The sequence below is a fragment of the Rana temporaria genome (genome assembly GCF_905171775.1).
Source record: "Rana temporaria chromosome 1 unlocalized genomic scaffold, aRanTem1.1 chr1e, whole genome shotgun sequence".
NCBI classification, from domain to species: Eukaryota; Metazoa; Chordata; class Amphibia; order Anura; family Ranidae; genus Rana; species Rana temporaria.
The window spans coordinates 253037-274804 of NW_024404403.1; the positions used below are offsets into that span (position 1 = coordinate 253037).

General features: G+C 47.7%; 1 protein-coding gene across 1 annotated transcript; it reads right to left on the bottom strand.

The window, feature by feature from the left end:
* Nucleotides 1–419: 419 nt before the first annotated feature.
* On the bottom strand, nt 420–21157 carry HTRA2 (HtrA serine peptidase 2; the record flags this gene model as incomplete). The annotated part of the gene is made up of 7 exons (XM_040334017.1): nt 420–961; nt 1494–1589; nt 2357–2426; nt 2634–2745; nt 15327–15359; nt 20690–20884; nt 20953–21157. Coding segments are annotated over 7 exons (877 nt in total), but the record flags the coding sequence as incomplete, so codon positions are not given.
* Nucleotides 21158–21768: the final 611 nt, after the last annotated feature.

Here is a 21768-nt window from a genome sequence, read left to right on the forward strand (position 1 = left end):
TACTTCTGACCCCGGCACTCTGTATGTTACCCACCCCTGACCCCGGCACTCTGTACATTACCCACCCCTGACCCCGGCACTCTGTACGTTACCCACCCCTGACCCCGGCACTCTGTACGTTACCCACCCCTGACCCCGACACTCTGTACCTTACCCACCCCTGACCCCGGCACTCTGTACGTTACCCACCCCTGACCCAGACATACTTCTGATCCCAGGACTCTGTACAAAGAAATACATTTTAAGCCCCTCCCACTGTTCGCACAATTTTTCCACACTCACCATTCCCTGCGGGGCAATATGCAGGCTACTATTTGCCCCTCCCACAGCCCTTCCCCCATTCTCAGGGAATTCACACGTTCAGAAGTTCCCAGGTGTGGAACCTCGCAGTGCAGGCTAATATCAGGGAGACGCAGAGGAAGCTTCTCATTGGTTGTATTTATTGATGAAGGCGGGGCTTTCTACAGAGTTCTGAAGAAAAATTGCACCTCAGAGGCGGAGCCTGTAGACATCACATGACCCTGGATGATGATGGCGGAATCCACTTACATTCTGAATGGCGGGGTCATAGAACGGGGTCATTCACCCAACATGGACCCCCCCCCCCCAAATCTCCCATCCATCCCACCATGGCGGCGATTGAAGCCTCCTGAGGGCCCACAATGGTCAGGATTCCAGGTCAGTGTTCTGTCCAATAATCGGACACGGATGTGCCGCTGAGCTCTCGTCTCCCTCCACTGACCCCCGAGTCCTCGTGGGGGAGGGGGCGCTGATCACATGATACACGCCCTCCAATCATTCCACCGGCTCTGGGATGACATTGACCATCAGGGTCTCGTACCCTCGCCGGACAATCATGGCGAGTTTTGGTTGGCTGTTCACAGCGTCAAAGACATCCTCAGCGGTCACCGCCTTGTGGGCGTTTATCTCCAGGATGATGTCACCGGGCTTTAGGCTGGCTCTAAGGAAACGCAAGAGAAATGGGAGGAGTCAGTGTGCCCACCAGACCTGCCCTCCCCACCGGGAGGGGCAAGAGAGGAAGAAAGGACCCCCCTACAAGGAAGAAAGGACCCCCCCTACAGGGAAGAAAAGCCCCCCCCCCACAGGAAAGAAAAGACCCCCCCCCACAGGGAAGAAAAGACCCCCCCCACAGGGAAGAAAAGACCCCCCCACAGGGAAGAAAAGACCCCCCCACAGGGAAGAAACGACCCCCCGCAGGGAAGAAAGGACCCCGCCCACAGGGAAGAAAGGACCCCGCCCACAGGGATAAAAGGGACCCCCCCACAGGGATAAAAGGACCCCCCCACAGGGATAAAAGGACCCCCCCACAGGAATGAAAGGGACCCCCCCACAGGAATGAAAGGGACCCCCCCACAGGGATGAAAGGGACCCCCCCACAGGGATAAAAGGGACCCCCCCACAGGGATAAAAGGGACCCCCCCACAGGGAAGAAAGGACCCCCCCCAGGGAAGAAAGGACCCTGTTGAACTCACTGGTGGGCCGGGGAGCCGATGATGACACTGTGGATGAGAACACCATGAGAGACGTCAGGGAAGGTCGGGTCCCGGAACTTCATGTCAGCCAGAATCCTACACAGAAACATGTCATTAGAACCGCCCAGCAAGAAGGGCCCGCCCCCAAATGATATCATCAACCCCTAGAGCAGGGGTCTTCAAACTACGGCCCCCAAACTTCAATTCCCATCATGTCTGTGACTATCAGAGTTTCACAAGACCTCATGGGATGTGAGGGCCGAAGATTGAAGATCCCCGCCCTAGAGCAATCAAGAAGACCCCACCCATGTGACCAGGAGGAGGGGACATGAGGGAATAGGGGCGGGGCAATCCCTGTGATAGCAGGGACACCACCATGTGACCAGAAGGAGGGGACATGAGGGAATAGGGGCGGGGCAATCCCTGTGATAGCAGAGACACCACCATGTGACCAGAAGGAGGGGACATGAGGGAATAGGGGCGGGGCAATCCCTGTGATAGCAGAGACACCACCATGTGACCAGGAGGAGGGGACATGAGGGAATAGGGGCGGGGCAATCCCTGTCATAGCAGGGACCCCGCCCATGTGACCAGAAGGAGGGGACATGAGGAAATAGGGGCGGGGCAATCCCTGTCATAGCAGAGACCCCACCATGTGACCAGAAGGAGGGGACATGGGGGGAATAGGGGCGGGGCAATCTCTCTAATAGCAGAGACACCACCATGTGACCAGAAGGAGGGGACATGGGGGGGAATAGGGGCAGGGCAATCCCTGTCATAGCAGAGACACCACCATGTGACCAGGAGGGGACATGGGGGATCATATTGTAGATGTCTCTCAGTCATGTGACCTCCCATCATACCTCGGGGTGAGGGTCAGCATTGTGATCCCGATGTACTTCTGCTGCACCTCCGACTTCTTGAACCAGGAACCTGCGGAAGAAATGCCACCGTCACATGATTACAACCTGACTCCACCCCCTCCCTCAAGATATGATCACACCCCTCCCCCCAGGATCTATACTTCACCCCCCCCCCAATCTACCTGGATACAGTAACACCTCCCATACAGTGACCCCTGCACTCAGTGTGGGCGGAGTATATCGGACACACCTAGGTGATGCCCCTCCCCCTCCTTACTCTGAGTCTTCTTCTCTTCCTGTTGGAGGAAATCCCGCACTCGGTCGGAGGGAATGGCGAAGGAAATTCCGGCCGTCACCTTCAGGGTGTTAATTCCGATCACCTCGCCGTCCTGAGACACAGAGAGAGAGTCTGATTGGCTGCCACAGGAGGGGAGAGTCTGATTGTGATGAGTGTAATATACAGGAGGGATGAAGAATGTTATAAATAAGGGGGGGGGGGGGGGGGGTTCGGAGTATATAATATACCCGGGGTGGAGGAGGGGGTATACGGGGAGTATATATATATATATATATATATATATATATATATATATATATATATATATGAGGTGGAGGAGGGGTGTGAAGGATATGCTTCAGTTTAATTCTCCCTGCTAGTAATGCTGTGTGTGTTAGAGGTAAAAGGTGATTTCATGTGTGACTCATTCCTCTGTGTAACAGACTGTTGAAATGATTAGAAGTGGCTCATGTTAATTATTCTGATTGCTTCATTGTGGTAATTACCTCTTCTATATGCGGGGCCAAGCTGTCTAGATAATGTATTATGTTACAACTAGTAATTACCTTCACTGATGTCATTATCTAAAGAAATGTGTCTTCAGAGTCGGCGCCGAAGTGTCTGCCTAATCATCTGTATGGAAGCCCCAGTGTGTGAAAAGGGGGTGGAGATTTCATTGTTCTTTGATTGAGGATTTAGCTTGTAACCTGCATATATACCAGCAGCATGCTGCCATTAAAGTCTGTCTTGTTCCAGCAGTAAGCTTGTCTCATGTGTGGATTATTGGGCGATCCCAGGAATATTCCTCCTCGTGGAATATTGGGTGATTTTCTTTATGGGAAGAAGGGAATGTTTGACGGGGATATCAATCTACTACCGTCACAACTGGTTGGCAGCAGCGGGATTTTCCCTTCTACTCTCCTTTACATCCGGATTCCAAGCAGACACTGGAAGAACTACTGGAAGTTCGTGGAAGGATTGCTAGCAACAAAACCAAGCGGGTCATCATAGCAGAATCAATGGAGATAGACCAGGAGAAGGTGATTGCAGCAACGCCAGCAGTACAAGAGATGGAGACACCAGTGATTCAGGAAGAGGAATCGCCAGCCAACAAGCTAATGAGAGAGAAGCTAGCATGGTTCGGTCCAAACCCAACGGCGGATGTGGTGCTGAGAGTGATGGACCTGTTAGCGAAGGAGGCTAAAGAAATAAGGGACGCAGAACTACAGGAGGCTAAACAAATAAGAGACGAAGAACTACAGAAGGCTAAACAAATAAGAGACGCAGAGCTACAGGAGGATAAACAAATAAGAGACGCAGAGCTACAGGAGGATAAACAAATAAGAGACGCAGAGCTACAGAAGGATAAACAAATAAGAGACGCAGAGCTACAGAAGGATAAAGAAATAAGAGACGCAGAGCTACAGAAGGATAAACAAATAAGAGACGCAGAGCTACAGGAGGCTAAACAAATAAGAGACGCAGAACTACAGAAGGATAAACAAATAAGAGACGCAGAGCTACAGAAGGATAAACAAATAAGAGACGCAGAGCTACAGAAGGATAAACAAATAAGAGACGCAGAACTACAGGAGGCTAAACAAATAAGAGACGCAGAGCTACAGGAGGATAAACAAATAAGAGACGCAGAACTACAGGAGGCTAAACAAATAAGAGACGCAGAGCTACAGGAGGATAAACAAATAAGAGACGCAGAACTACAGGAGGATAAACAAATAAGAGACGCAGAACTACAGAAGGCTAAACAAATAAGAGACGCAGAACTACAGAAGGATAAACAAATAAGAGACGCAGAACTACAGAAGGCTAAACAAATAAGAGACGCAGAACTACAGAAGGATAAACAAATAAGAGACGCAGAACTACAGGAGGATAAACAAATAAGAGACGCAGAACTACAGAAGGCTAAACAAATAAGAGACGCAGAACTACAGAAGGATAAACAAATAAGAGACGCAGAACTACAGAAGGCTAAACAAATAAGAGACGCAGAACTACAGAAGGATAAACAAATAAGAGACGCAGAGCTACAGGAGGCTAAACAAATAAGAGACGCAGAGCTACAGAAGGCTAAACAAATAAGAGACGCAGAGCTACAGAAGGATAAACAAATAAGAGACGCAGAACTACAGGAGGATAAACAAATAAGAGACGCAGAACTACAGAAGGATAAAGAAATAAGAGACGCAGAGCTACAGAAGGATAAAGAAATAAGAGACGCAGAGCTACAGAAGGATAAACAAATAAGACGCTGAGCTACAGAAGGATAAACAAATAAGAGACGCAGAACTACAGAAGGATAAACAAATAAGAGACGCAGAACTACAGAAGGATAAACAAATAAGAGACGCAGAACTACAGAAGGATAAACAAATAAGAGACGCAGAACTACAGAAGGATAAACAAATAAGAGACGCAGAACTACAGGAGGCTAAACAAATAAGAGACGCAGAACTACAGAAGGATAAACAAATAACAGACGCAGAGCTACAGGAGGATAAACAAATAAGAGACGCAGAGCTACAGGAGGATAAACAAATAAGAGACGCTGAGCTACAGAAGGATAAACAAATAAGAGACGCAGAGCTACAGAAGGATAAACAAATAAGAGACGCAGAACTACAGAAGGATAAACAAATAAGAGACGCAGAGCTACAGGAGGCTAATAAGAGACGCAGAACTACAGAAGGATAAACAAGTAAGAGACGCAGAACTACAGAAGGATAAACAAATAAGAGACGCAGAGCTACAGGAGGATAAACAAATAAGAGACGCAGAACTACAGAAGGCTAATAAGAGACGCAGAACTACAGGAGGCTAAACAAATAAGAGACGCAGAGCTACAGGAGGATAAACAAATAAGAGACGCAGAGCTACAGGAGGCTAATAAGAGACGCAGAACTACAGAAGGATAAACAAATAAGAGACGCAGAGCTACAGAAGGATAAACAAATAAGAGACGCAGAGCTACAGAAGGATAAACAAATAAGAGACGCAGAACTACAGAAGGATAAACAAATAAGAGACGCAGAACTACAGGAGGCTAAACAAATAAGAGACGCAGAACTACAGAAGGATAAACAAATAAGAGACGCAGAACTACAGAAGGATAAACAAATAAGAGACGCAAAACTACAGGAGGATAAACAAATAAGAGACGCAGAGCTACAGAAGGATAAACAAATAAGAGACGCAGAACTACAGGAAGATAAACAAATAAGAGACGCAGAGCTACAGAAGGATAAACAAATAAGAGACGCAGAACTACAGGAGGATAAACAAATAAGAGACGCAGAACTACAGAAGGATAAAGAAATAAGAGACGCAGAACTACAGGAGGATAAACAAATAAGAGACGCAGAGCTACAGGAGGATAAACAAATAAGAGACGCAGAGCTACAGAAGGATAAACAAATAAGAGACGCAGAACTACAGAAGGATAAAGAAATAAGAGACGCAGAACTACAGAAGGATAAAGAAATAAGAGACGCAGAGCTACAGAAGGATAAACAAATAAGAGACGCAGAACTACAGAAGGCTAAACAAATAAGAGACGCAGAGCTACAGAAGGATAAACAAATAAGAGACGCAGAACTACAGAAGGCTAAACAAATAAGAGACGCAGAGCTACAGAAGGATAAACAAATAAGAGACGCAGAACTACAGGAGGATAAACAAATAAGAGACGCAGAACTACAGAAGGATAAAGAAATAAGAGACGCAGAGCTACAGAAGGATAAAGAAATAAGAGACGCAGAGCTACAGAAGGATAAACAAATAAGAGACGCAGAGCTACAGAAGGATAAACAAATAAGAGACGCAGAACTACAGAAGGATAAACAAATAAGAGACGCAGAACTACAGAAGGATAAACAAATAAGAGACGCAGAACTACAGAAGGCTAAACAAATAAGAGACGCAGAACTACAGGAGGCTAAACAAATAAGAGACGCAGAACTACAGGAGGATAAACAAATAAGAGACGCAGAACTACAGAAGGCTAAACAAATAAGAGACGCAGAACTACAGAAGGATAAACAAATAAGAGACGCAGAACTACAGAAGGATAAACAAATAAGAGACGCAGAGCTACAGAAGGATAAACAAATAAGAGACGCAGAACTACAGAAGGATAAACAAATAAGAGACGCAGAGCTACAGGAGGATAAACAAATAAGAGACGCTGAACTACAGAAGGATAAACAAATAAGGGACGCAGAGCTACAGGAGGCTAATAAGAGACGCAGAACTACAGGAGGATAAACAAATAAGAGACGCAGAGCTACAGAAGGATAAACAAATAAGAGACGCAGAGCTACAGAAGGATAAACAAATAAGAGACGCAGAACTACAGGAGGATAAACAAATAAGGGACGCAGAACTACAGAAGGATAAACAAATAAGAGACGCAGAACTACAGGAGGATAAACAAATAAGAGACGCAGAACTACAGAAGGATAAACAAATAAGAGACGCAGAACTACAGAAGGATAAACAAATAAGAGACGCAAAACTACAGGAGGATAAACAAATAAGAGACGCAGAACTACAGAAGGATAAACAAATAAGAGACGCAGAACTACAGAAGGATAAACAAATAAGAGACGCAAAACTACAGAAGGATAAACAAATAAGAGACGCAGAACTACAGAAGGATAAACAAATAAGAGACGCAGAACTACAGAAGGATAAACAAATAAGAGACGCAGAACTACAGGAGGCTAAACAAATAAGAGACGCAGAGCTACAGAAGGCTAAACAAATAAGAGACGCAGAGCTACAGAAGGCTAAACAAATAAGAGACGCAGAACTACAGGAGGATAAACAAATAAGAGACGCAGAGCTACAGAAGGATAAACAAATAAGAGACGCAGAACTACAGAAGGATAAACAAATAAGAGACGCAGAACTACAGAAGGATAAAGAAATAAGAGACGCAGAACTACAGGAGGATAAACAAATAAGAGACGCAGAGCTACAGAAGGATAAACAAATAAGAGATGCAGAGCTACAGAAGGATAAACAAATAAGAGATGCAGAACTACAGAAGGCTAAACAAATAAGAGACGCAGAACTACAGAAGGATAAAGAAATAAGAGACGCAGAACTACAGAAGGATAAACAAATAAGAGACGCAGAACTACAGAAGGATAAACAAATAAGAGACGCAGAACTACAGAAGGATAAACAAATAAGAGACGCAGAGCTACAGGAGGATAAACAAATAAGAGACGCAGAGCTACAGGAGGATAAACAAATAAGAGACGCAGAACTACAGAAGGATAAACAAATAAGAGACGCAGAACTACAGGAGGATAAACAAATAAGAGACGCAGAGCTACAGGAGGCTAAGAGCCGGTTCACACTGGGGCGATCCGACTTCCAGCGCGACTTCCAGAGGCGATTCCGACACGACTTGAATGTGAACCACAGGGCGACCTGAGGCGATCTGGGGCGATTTATAAATCGCCTCCAGGACAGGGAATGTCAGAAATGGCCAATCAGAGCTACTAAGCTCTTCTGACATCATTCTTCTTCCTGTTTGATTTCTTCTTCCCTGTTCCCTGTTTTCCTGTGTCTAAAATGCTCTCTGTGTGTTACAATATATCAGGGATCTATTATTGTTGGGGGATATGTTGTTCCTGCCAGGGATCTAGTTTTGTCAAGGATCTATTGTTGTTCTCATGTGAACTTGTGTTCCCATCAGGGATCTATTGTTGTTGGGGGATATGTTGTTCCTGCCAGGGATCTAGTTTTGTCAAAGATCTATTGTTGTTCTCATGTGAACTTGTGTTCCGATCAGGGATCTAGTGTTGTCAAGGATCGATTGTTGTTCTCATGTGAACTTGTGTTCCGATCAGGGATCTATTGTTGTTGAGGGATCTGTTGTTCCTGCCAGGGATCTAGTTTTGTCAAGGATCTATTGTTGTTCTCATGTGAACTTGTGTTCCAATCAGGGATCTATTGTTGTTGAGGGATCTGTTGTTCCTGCCAGGGATCTAGTGTTGTCAAGAATCTATTGTTGTTCTCATGTGAACTTGTGTTCCGATCAGGGATCTATTGTTGTTGGGGGATCTGTTGTTCCTGCCAGGGATCTAGTTTTGTCAAGGATCTATTGTTGTTCTCATGTGAACTTGTGTTCCGATCAGGGATCTAGTTTTGTCAAGGATCTATTGTTGTTCTCATGTGAACTTGTGTTCCTTTCAGGGATCTATTGTTGTTGGGGGATCTGTTGTTCCTGCCAGGGATCTAGTTTTGTCAAGGATCTATTGTTGTTCTCATGTGAACTAGTGTTCCTGTTGTTCTCATGTGAACTAGTGTTCCGATCAGGGATCTATTGTTGTTGGGGGATCTGTTGTTCCTGCCAGGGATCTAGTTTTGTCAAGGATCTATTGTTGTTCTCATGTGAACTAGTGTTCCGATCAGGGATCTGTTGTTCCTGCCAGGGATCTAGTGTTGTCAAGGATCTATTGTTGTTCTCATGTGAACTTGTGTTTCGATCAGGGATCTATTGTTGTTGGGGGATCTATTGTTCATGCTATTGAGCTAATGTTGTCAATGATCTATTGTTGTTCTCATGTGAACTAGTGTTCCGATCAGGGATCTATTGTTGTTGGGGGATCTGTTGTTCCTGCCAGGGATCTAGTTTTGTCAAGGATCTATTGTTGTTCTCATGTGAACTTGTGTTCCGATCAGGGATCTATTGTTGTTGAGGGATCTGTTGTTCCTGCCAGGGATCTAGTTTTGTCAAGGATCTATTGTTGTTCTCATGTGAACTTGTTTTCCGATCAGGGATCCATTGTTTTTGGGGGACCTAATTGTTTCTGCCAGGGATCTAGTGTTGTCAAGGATCTATTGTTGTTATCATGTGAACTAGTGTTCCGATCAGGGATCTATTGTTGTTCTTGTCATTTGAAGTAGTGTTCCTGTTAGGGATCTACTTTTTTGGGGAATCTATGGTTCCTGTCTGCATCTACTATTGCCAGCATGGGATATACTGTTCCTGCCAGGGGATCTATTGATGCCAGTGTGCTCTATTGTTGCTGTCTTCAAGAGGGAGTTCATGCCGCCATTCTCTGTGCAAACAAGTGGCATGTATGGAACTACAACCAGCCTGCCTAGGCAAGGAAAATAGACATATAATAAAAAGGTTAAACTTACTTTTGGCAGTGCGGTCGGTCTCAGACAATATGCCCCAATCCTCAAAGGTCAGGCGAGAAATGTCCAGCCAGGCATTGTCCCTCTTCATTTGGTCCTTGTAAAAGGGGTCCCTCTTGTCGTAGAGGCATGGTCTCTCTTTTACCAGCCTTATAAGGGACTCATTATTCACGGGCCTCTTTCCTAACTCTGGCAGCCATGCTGCAAACAGAGACAACGTACTAAGAAAGTGAAAGTAATCCGTGCCAAGAAGGTGGGGGCTGCCTGGGGACAGGAGAGTACCTGGGGGCTTCTGGGTAAATTCCTCTCTGCTTCTGGTAAAATCGCCTCACTATGAACAGTGATCAGACTTGAAAGCTACTTCCATTGAAATCAATGGGTAGGAATCGCCTACAAGTCGGATTGAAGTCGTACAGGAACTTCTTTTGAAGTCGGATCGCCTTGAGTAGTGTGTATTAACACCACTCCCATTCACTTGCATTGTTTTTCTTGACAGCACGACTTGGGACGACTTGAGGCGATTTCAAGTCGGATCACAAATCGCCCCAGTGTGAACCGGCTCTAAACAAATAAGAGACGCAGAACTACAGGAGGATAAACAAATAAGAGACGCAGAGCTACAGGAGGATAAACAAATAAGAGACGCAGAACTACAGAAGGATAAACAAATAAGAGACGCAGAACTACAGAAGGATAAACAAATAAGAGACGCAGAGCTACAGGAGGATAAACAAATAAGAGACGCAGAGCTACAGGAGGATAAACAAATAAGAGACGCAGAGCTACAGGAGGCTAAACAAATAAGAGACGCAGAACTACAGAAGGCTAAACAAATAAGAGACGCAGAACTACAGAAGGATAAACAAATAAGAGACGCAGAACTACAGGAGGATAAAGAAATAAGAGACGCAGAACTACAGGAGGATAAACAAATAAGAGACGCAGAACTACAGGAGGATAAAGAAATAAGAGACGCAGAACTACAGGAGGATAAACAAATAAGAGACGCAGAACTACAGGAGGATAAACAAATAAGAGACGCAGAACTACAGAAGGATAAACAAATAAGGGACGCAGAACTACAGGAGGATAAACAAATAAGAGACGCAGAACTACAGAAGGATAAACAAATAAGGGACGCAGAACTACAGGAGGATAAACAAATAAGAGACGCAGAACTACAGGAGGCTAAACAAATAAGAGACGCAGAACTACAGAAGGATAAAGAAATAAGAGACGCAGAACTACAGGAGGATAAACAAATAAGAGACGCAGAGCTACAGGAGGCTAAACAAATAAGAGACGCAGAACTACAGGAGGATAAACAAATAAGAGACGCAGAGCTACAGGAGGATAAACAAATAAGAGACGCAGAACTACAGAAGGATAAACAAATAAGAGACGCAGAACTACAGGAGGATAAACAAATAAGAGACGCAGAACTACAGGAGGATAAACAAATAAGAGACGCAGAACTACAGGAGGATAAACAAATAAGAGACGCAGAGCTACAGGAGGCTAAACAAATAAGAGACGCAGAACTACAGAAGGATAAACAAATAAGGGACGCAGAACTACAGGAGGATAAACAAATAAGAGACGCAGAACTACAGAAGGATAAACAAATAAGAGACGCAGAACTACAGGAGGCTAAACAAATAAGGGACGCAGAACTACAGAAGGCTAAACAAATAAGAGACGCAGAACTACAGGAGGATAAACAAATAAGAGACGCAGAACTACAGAAGGATAAACAAATAAGAGACGCAGAACTACAGAAGGATAAACAAATAAGAGACGCAGAACTACAGAAGGATAAACAAATAAGAGACGCAGAACTACAGAAGGATAAACAAATAAGAGACGCAGAACTACAGGAGGCTAAACAAATAAGAGACGCAGAACTACAGGAGGATAAACAAATAAGAGACGCAGAACTACAGAAGGATAAACAAATAAGGGACGCAGAACTACAGTTAAAACTGGCAGCAGTCCAACAAGCAGCCGCACCTTCTCCGAACAGTGAGTACAGCACAGCAGACGCAAGGAAGATTCCGTTTAGCGCTTTTAAAGCTTTTGATGAAAAGGACTGTGAGATTGATAACTACCTGGCGGATTTTGAGCGACAATGTAACCTGCACCGAATAGCTAGAAGAGAGTGGGTTGCAATATTGTCAGGCAAACTGTCAGGCAAAGCTTCTGATGCTTTCCGGACCGTGCCAGATCAGGATATCCATAGCTACGCCAGGGTTAAAGAAGCGCTCCTGGCTCGTTATGCAGTAACCCCAGAGTCCCACCGACAGAAGTTCAGGGACTCACGCAAAACCACGAAACAATCTTACGCGGAATGGGCATGCCAGCTGTCCCTGTCGGCCTCTAACTGGGTTAACAGCAGCCAGGCCACCACCGCAGAGGACATTTTGCAACTAATGCTCCTGGAGCAATTTTACAATCACATCCAGACGGATGTCAAGGATTGGGTGAGAGATCGCAGGCCCATGACTCTACCAGAGGCCGCGAAGTTGGCAGATGAATATGCGGATACTCGCAAGACAAACCAGGTCACACCACGGGTACAACCTCCACGACCAACGGCGCCCTCACACCCACCAGCCGCTAGATACCAACCTCCTAACAGACCGGTGACATCTAGCCCTCGCTATCCACGCCAGGAGGACAACGAACAACGCTGCTTCCGATGCAAACAGTTGGGTCACTTCAAGCAAAATTGCCCCATGAATGACAACACCAGGTCAAATTGGTCTCAACCTGGGTACCGCCCACCAGCAGCAGCCCATTGTGTAGACTCGGCTTGGGATCCCCAGGAGCTGGGTCAGGAAGAACCATTGGGCACCCCTTACGAAGTCCTCATGGTACAATCTGTTATTACGGACAACAGGGAACACCATTGTCAGCTGGTCATGGGCGACAGCCATGAGCCGGAGGGGCCCTGGAGGGAGCTGGGCAGAAAGAGGCACCGCCGGCTACCCCCCCAAGAAGAAGAGGTCCTGGAAGTCATATAACCAGCTGACCTGGGAGGAGAAGAAGCGACTGGAGGAGATGGAATCGCAGCGGGCGTCCCAGATGCGTGCCGAGATGTTCGCCAAGGGCCCACCGGTGTCCCCTTACACCACCACCCAGTTCCTGATGATGAAGGACCACGTGGAAAGCCTGCAGGACATGAGCAAGCAGGATCTGATCCGTGAGTACATAGAGCTGGAGGAGTGCATAAGCCGCATGGAGGAGGAGAACAGCCACCTGAGGTCACAGCGGGCTGACCCCCCCAGGCTCCATGAACTGGAGATGGAGCTGGAGAAGCTCAAAGAGGAGAACCGGCAGCTGCGGAGGGAGCAGGGGGCGGCTGACCCTATGGGGCTCTGATTCCCCCCCGGACTCTGAGCACCAGTGCTACAGCAGTTGTGACGGTATTAGAATGATATCCCCGTTAAACATTCCCTTCTTCCCATGAAGAAAGTCACCCCAATATCCCACGAGGAGGAATATTCCTGGAATCGCCCAATAATCCACACATGAGTCAGAGCTTACTGCTGGAACAAGACAGACTTTAATGGCAGCATGCTGCTGGTATATATGCAGGTTACAAGCTAAATCCTCAATCAAAGAACAATGAAATCTCCACCCCCTTTTCACACACTGGGGCTTCCATACAGATGATTAGGCAGACACTTTGGCACCGACTCTGAAGACACATTTCTTTAGATAATGACATCAGTGAATGTAATTACTAGTTGTAACAGAATACGTTATCTAGACAGCTTGGCCCCGCATATAGAAGAGGTAATTACCACAATGAAGCAATCAGAATAATTAACATGAGCCACTTATCTAATCACAGTAAACAGTAAACACAGGGCTTCTTCACACAACACACTAGATCAATTACCCTTTCAAATAGGGAGCTGGCTGAGGAAGGGACATTAACATTTCAACAGAGGAATGAGTCACACCTGAAATCACCTGTTACCTCTAACACACACAGCATTACTAGCAGGGAGAATTAAACTGAAGCATATCCTTCACAAGGGGTATACAGGGAGTATATAATATACCCAGGGTGGAGGAGGGGGTATACGGGGAGTATATAATATACCCGGGGTGGAGGAGGGGGTATACGGGGAGTATATTTTTTCCCGGGGGGGAGGAGGGGGTATACGGGAAGTATATAATATACCCGGGGTGGAGGAGGGGGTATACGGGGAGTATATAATATACCCGGGGTGGAGGAGGGGGTATACGGGGAGTATATAATATACCCGGGGTGGAGGAGGGGGTATACGGGGAGTATAAAATATCCCGGGGTGGAGGAGGGGGTATACGGGGAGTATATAATATACCCGGGGTGGAGGAGGGGGTATACGGGGAGTATATAATATACCCAGGGTGGAGGAGGGGGTATACGGGGAGTATATAATATACCCGGGGTGGAGGAGGGGGTATACGGGGAGTATATAATATACCCGGGGTGGAGGAGGGGGTATACGGGGAGTATATAATATACCCGGGGTGGAGGAGGGGGTATACGGGGAGTATATAATATACCCGGGGTGGAGGAGGGGGTATACGGGGAGTATATAATATACCCGGGGTGGAGGAGGGGGTATACGGGGAGTATATAATATACCCGGGGTGGAGGAGGGGGTATACGGCGAGTATATATATATATATATACACCGGGGGGAGGAGGGGGTATACGGGGAGTATATATATATACCGGGGTGGAGGAGGGGGTATACGGGGTGTATATATATATATATATACCCGGGTGGAGGAGGGGGTATACGGGGAGTATATAATATACCCGGGGGGGAGGAGGGGGTATACGGGGAGTATATAATATACCCGGGGTGGAGGAGGGGGTATACGGGGTGTATATATATATATATATATATACCCGGGTGGAGGAGGGGGTATACGGGGAGTATATAATATACCCGGGGTGGAGGAGGGGGTATACGGGGAGTATATATATATATACCGGGGGGAAGGAGGGGGTATACGGGGAGTATATAATATACCCGGGGTGGAGGAGGGGGTATACGGGGAGTATATATATATACCGGGGGGGAGGTGGGGTGTATACGGGGAGTATATATATATGTGGGGTGTATACGGGGTGTATATATATATATATATACCCGGGTGGAGGAGGGGGTATACGGGGAGTATATAATATACCCGGGGTGGAGGAGGGGGGTATACGGGGAGTATATATATATACCGGGGGGGAGGAGGGGGTATACGGGGAGTATATATATATACCGGGGTGGAGGAGGGGGTATACGGGGTGTATATATATATATATATATATATATACCCGGGTGGAGGAGGGGGTATACGGGGAGTATATAATATACCCGGGGTGGAGGAGGGGGTATACGGGGTGTATATATATATACCCGGGTGGAGGAGGGGGTATACGGGGAGTATATAATATACCCGGGGTGGAGGAGGGGGTATACGGGGAGTATATATATATATGAGGTAGGTACTCACCAGGTTGACCAATGGGCCTCCAGAATTACCGACCTGGAAGGAGACAGAAGAACAAAGTGTAACAGAAGCTCCGCCTTCATCTGATCACATGACTGATCACGGGGGAGGGGGGTGATGAGATTGGAGGAGTCCCTCTAGTGTCCCTATATATGAAACACATGGACAAGAGCCAATCACAGCTCTCAGCAGAGTACAGTGGGAGGAGCAGAGAAAAAAGGGAGTGTTATGGGTTGTTGGATGTAGAATGATGATGTCATCACTCACGTCTATGATGGCGTCGGTCTGGGTGAAGAATGATGAGGTCATCACTCACGTCTATGATGACGTCGGTCTGGGTGTAGAATGATGAGGTCATCACTCACGTCTATGATGACGTCGGTCTGGGTGTGGAATGATGATGTCATCACTCACGTCTATGATGGCGTCGGTCTGGGTGAAGAATGATGAGGTCATCACTCACGTCTATGATGACGTCGGTCTGGGTGTGGAATGATGATGTCATCACTCACGTCTATGATGACGTCGGTCTGGATGTAGAATGATGATGTCATCACTCACGTCTATGATGGCGTCGGTCTGGGTGAAGAATGATGAGGTCATCACTCACGTCTATGATGACGTCGGTCTGGGTGTGGAATGATGATGTCATCACTCACGTCTATGATGACGTCGGTCTGGGTGTGGAATGATGATGTCATCACTCACGTCTATGATGGCGTCGGTCTGGGTGAAGAATGATGAGGTCATCACTCACGTCTATGATGACGTCGGTCTGGGTGTGGAATGATGATGATGTCATCACTCACGTCTATGATGGCGTCGGTCTGGGTGTGGAATGATGATGTCATCACTCACGTCTATGATGACGTCGGTCTGGGTGTGGAATGATGAGGTCATCACTCACGTCTATGATGACGTCGGTCTGGGTGTGGAACGATGATGTCATCACTCACGTCTATGATGGCGTCGGTCTGGGTGTAGAACGATGATGTCATCACTCACGTCTATGATGGCGTCGGTCTGGGTGTGGAATGATGATGTCATCACTCACGTCTATGATGACGTCGGTCTGGATGTACAATGATGATGTCATCACTCACGTCTATGATGACGTCGGTCTGGGTGTAGAATGAGGATGTCATCACTCACGTCTATGATGACGTCGGTCTGGGTGTGGAATGATGATGTCATCACTCACGTCTATGATGACGTCGGTCTGGATGTGGAATGATGATGTCATCACTCACGTCTATGATGAGGTCGGTCTGGGTGTGGAATGATGATGTCATCACTCACGTCTATGATGACGTCGGTCTGGGTGTGGAATGATGATGTCATCACTCACGTCTATGATGACGTCGGTCTGGGTGTGGAATGATGATGTCATCACTCACGTCTATGATGACGTCGGTCTGGGTGTGGAATGATGATGTCATCACTCACGTCTATGATGACGTCGGTCTGGATGTGGAATGATGATGTCATCACTCACGTCTATGATGACGTCGGTCTGGATGTGGAATGATGATGTCATCACTCACGTCTATGATGACGTCGGTCTGGATGTGGAATGATGATGTCATCACTCACGTCTATGATGACGTCGGTCTGGATGTGGAATGATGATGTCATCACTCACGTCTATGATGGCGTCGGTCTGGGTGTGGAATGATGATGTCATCACTCACGTCTATGATGACGTCGGTCTGGATGTGGAATGATGATGTCATCACTCACGTCTATGATGACGTCGGTCTGGATGTGGAATGACGATGTCATCACTCACGTCTATGATGACGTCGGTCTGGATGTGGAATGATGATGTCATCACTCACGTCTATGATGGCGTCGGTCTGGGTGTGGAATGATGAGGTCATCACTCACGTCTATGATGACGTCGGTCTGGATGTAGAACGATGATGTCACCACTCACGTCTATGATGACGTCGGTCTGGGTGTGGAATGATGAGGTCATCACTCACGTCTATGATGACGTCGGTCTGGGTGTGGAATGATGATGTCATCACTCACGTCTATGATGACGTCGGTCTGGATGTAGAATGATGATGTCATCACTCACGTCTATGATGACGTCGGTCTGGGTGTGGAACGATGATGTCATCACTCACGTCTATGATGACGTCGGTCTGGGTGAAGAATGATGATGTCATCACTCACGTCTATGATGACGTCGGTCTGGATGGAGAATGATGATGTCATCACTCACGTCTATGGTGACGTCGGTCTGGGTGTGGAATGATGATGTCATCACTCACGTCTATGATGACGTCGGTCTGGGTGTGGAATGATGATGTCATCACTCACGTCTATGATGGCGTCGGTCTGGATGTGGAATGATGAGGTCATCACTCACGTCTATGATGACGTCGGTCTGGATGGAGAATGATGATGTCATCACTCACGTCTATGATGACGTCGGTCTGGATGTAGAATGATGATGTCATCACTCACGTCTATGATGGCGTCGGTCTGGATGTAGAATGATGATGTCATCACTCACGTCTATGATGGCGTCGGTCTGGATGGAGAATGATGATGTCATCACTCACGTCTATGATGACGTCGGTCTGGGTGTGGAATGATGATGTCACCACTCACGTCTATGATGACGTCGGTCTGGATGGAGAATGATGATGTCATCACTCACGTCTATGGTGACGTCGGTCTGGGTGTGGAATGATGATGTCACCACTCACGTCTATGATGACGTCGGTCTGGATGGAGAATGATGATGTCATCACTCACGTCTATGATGACGTCGGTCTGGATGTAGAATGATGATGTCATCACTCACGTCTATGGTGACGTCGGTCTGGATGGAGAATGATGATGTCATCACTCACGTCTATGATGACGTCGGTCTGGATGTAGAATGATGATGTCATCACTCACGTCTATGATGACGTCGGTCTGGATGTAGAATGATGATGTCATCACTCACGTCTATGATGATGTCGGTCTGGGTGTGGAATGATGATGTCATCACTCACGTCTATGATGGCGTCGGTCTGGGTGTAGAATGATGATGTCATCACTCACGTCTATGATGACGTCGGTCTGGGTGTGGAATGATGATGTCATCACTCACGTCTATGATGACGTCGGTCTGGATGTAGAATGATGATGTCATCACTCACGTCTATGATGGCGTCGGTCTGGGTGTGGAATGATGATGTCATCACTCACGTCTATGATGACGTCGGTCTGGGTGTGGAATGATGATGTCATCACTCACGTCTATGATGACGTCGGTCTGGGTGTGGAATGATGATGTCATCACTCACGTCTATGATGACGTCGGTCTGGGTGTAGAATGATGAGGTCATCACTCACGTCTATGATGACGTCGGTCTGGGTGTGGAATGATGATGTCATCACTCACGTCTATGATGGCATCGGTCTGGATGTAGAATGATGATGTCATCACTCACGTCTATGATGGCGTCGGTCTGGGTGTGGAATGATGATGTCATCACTCACGTCTATGATGACGTCGGTCTGGATGTACAATGATGATGTCATCACTCACGTCTATGATGACGTCAGTCTGGGTGTGGAATGATGATGTCATCACTCACGTCTATGATGACGTCGGTCTGGGTGTGGAATGATGATGTCATCACTCACGTCTATGATGACGTCGGTCTGGATGTAGAATGATGATGTCATCACTCACGTCTATGATGGCGTCGGTCTGGGTGTGGAATGATGATGTCATCACTCACGTCTATGATGGCGTCGGTCTGGATGTAGAATGATGATGTCATCACTCACGTCTATGATGACGTCGGTCTGGGTGTGGAATGATGATGTCACCACTCACGTCTATGATGACGTCGGTCTGGGTGTAGAATGATGATGTCATCACTCACGTCTATGATGGCGTCGGTCTGGGTGTGAAATGATGATGTCATCACTCACGTCTATGATGGCGTCGGTCTGGATGTAGAATGATGATGTCATCACTCACGTCTATGATGACGTCGGTCTGGGTGTGGAATGATGATGTCATCACTCACGTCTATGATGGCGTCGGTCTGGGTGTGGAATGATGATGTCATCACTCACGTCTATGATGGCGTCGGTCTGGGTGTAGAATGATGATGTCATCACTCACGTCTATGATGGCGTCGGTCTGGGTGTAGAATGATGATGTCATCACTCACGTCTATGATGACGTCGGTCTGGGTGTGGAATGATGATGTCATCACTCACGTCTATGATGACGTCGGTCTGGGTGTGGAATGATGATGTCATCACTCACGTCTATGATGGCGTCGGTCTGGATGTGGAATGATGATGTCATCACTCACGTCTATGATGGCGTCGGTCTGGGTGTGAAATGATGATGTCATCACTCACGTCTATGATGGCGTCGGTCTGGGTGTAGAATGATGATGTCATCACTCACGTCTATGATGACGTCGGTCTGGGTGTGGAATGATGATGTCATCACTCACGTCTATGATGACGTCGGTCTGGGTGTGGAATGATGATGTCATCACTCACGTCTATGATGGCGTCGGTCTGGGTGTGGAATGATAATGTCATCACTCACGTCTATGATGGCGTCGGTCTGGATGTAGAATGATGATGTCATCACTCACGTCTATGATGGCGTCGGTCTGGGTGTAGAATGATGATGTCATCACTCACGTCTATGATGACGTCGGTCTGGGTGTGGAATGATGATGTCATCACTCACGTCTATGATGACGTCGGTCTGGGTGTGGAATGATGATGTCATCACTCACGTCTATGATGGCGTCGGTCTGGATGTGGAATGATGATGTCATCACTCACGTCTATGATGGCGTCGGTCTGGGTGTGAAATGATGATGTCATCACTCACGTCTATGATGGCGTCGGTCTGGGTGTGGAATGATGATGTCATCACTCACGTCTATGATGACGTCGGTCTGGGTGTGGAATGATGATGTCATCACTCACGTCTATGATGACGTCGGTCTGGGTGTGGAATGATGATGTCATCACTCACGTCTATGGTGACGTCGGTCTGGGTGTGGAATGATGATGTCATCACTCACGTCTATGATGGCGTCGGTCTGGGTGTGGAATGATGATGTCATCACTCACGTCTATGATGGCGTCGGTCTGGATGTGGAATGATGATGTCATCACTCACGTCTATGATGGCGTCGGTCTGGATGTGGAATGATGATGTCATCACTCACGTCTATGATGGCGTCGGTCTGGGTGTGGAATGATGATGTCATCACTCACGTCTATGATGGCGTCGGTCTGGGTGTGGAATGATGATGTCATCACTCACGTCTATGATGGCGTCGGTCTGGGTGTGGAATGATGATGTCATCACTCACGTCTATGATGGCGTCGGTCTGGATGTAGTCCATGTCCTTGTTGGAAAGACCGAGTTCCCGGCTCCCTCGTTGCACTGTACTGACGATTCCGGAGGTGATGGTGTTGCGGAGGAGGTGCGGCGCTCCCATGGCGACGACGAATTCTCCTTGGCGGACGTCGGAGGAGCGGCCCAGCGGCACGGTGGGTAGAGGGGCCTGCGGAGAAGAGGTGTCAGGTGGTTGTACTTACAGGCGGCGTGCTGGCGGGAGGTCAGGCCACCTACCTTGGGTGTAATCTTGATGGTGGCGATGTCCTGGACGGGATCGATTCCTCGGACAATGGCCTCATACACCTCCCCATTGTGCAGCTTCACTCGCACGCTTCTCTTATTGGCCACCACGTGGGCATTGGTGACAATCAGTCCGTCCGACGACACCAGGAACCCCGAACCACTGGAGAGGACCGCCTGCCGACCCGTGATTGGGTGACTGAGGAGAGAGGGGGCAACTTGTGACCACTGACCAACATCCCCCCCCCAACTACTGACCACTCCCCAACCACTGACCACCATCCCCCCCCAACCACTGACCACCATCCCCAACCACTGACCACCATCCCCCCCCCCAACCACTGATCACCATCCCCCCCCAACCACTGACCACCATCCCCAACCACTGACCACTCCCCCAACCACTGACCACTCCCCCAACCACTGACCACCCCCCCCCCCAACCACTGACCACTCCCCCAACCACTGACCACCATCCCCCCCCAACCACTGACCACCATCCCCCCCCAACCACTGACCACCATCCCCAACCACTGACCACTCCCCAACCACTGACCACCATCCCCCCCCAACCACTGACCACCATCCCCAACCACTGACCACCATCCCCAACCACTGACCACTCCCCCAACCACTGACCACCACCCCCCCCCAACCACTGACCACCCCCCCAACCACTGACCACCATACCCCTCCAACCACTGACCACCATCCCCCAACCACTGACCACCATCCCCCCCCCCAACCACTGACCACTCCCCCAACCACTGACCACCATCCCCCCCAACCACTGACCACCCCCCAACCACT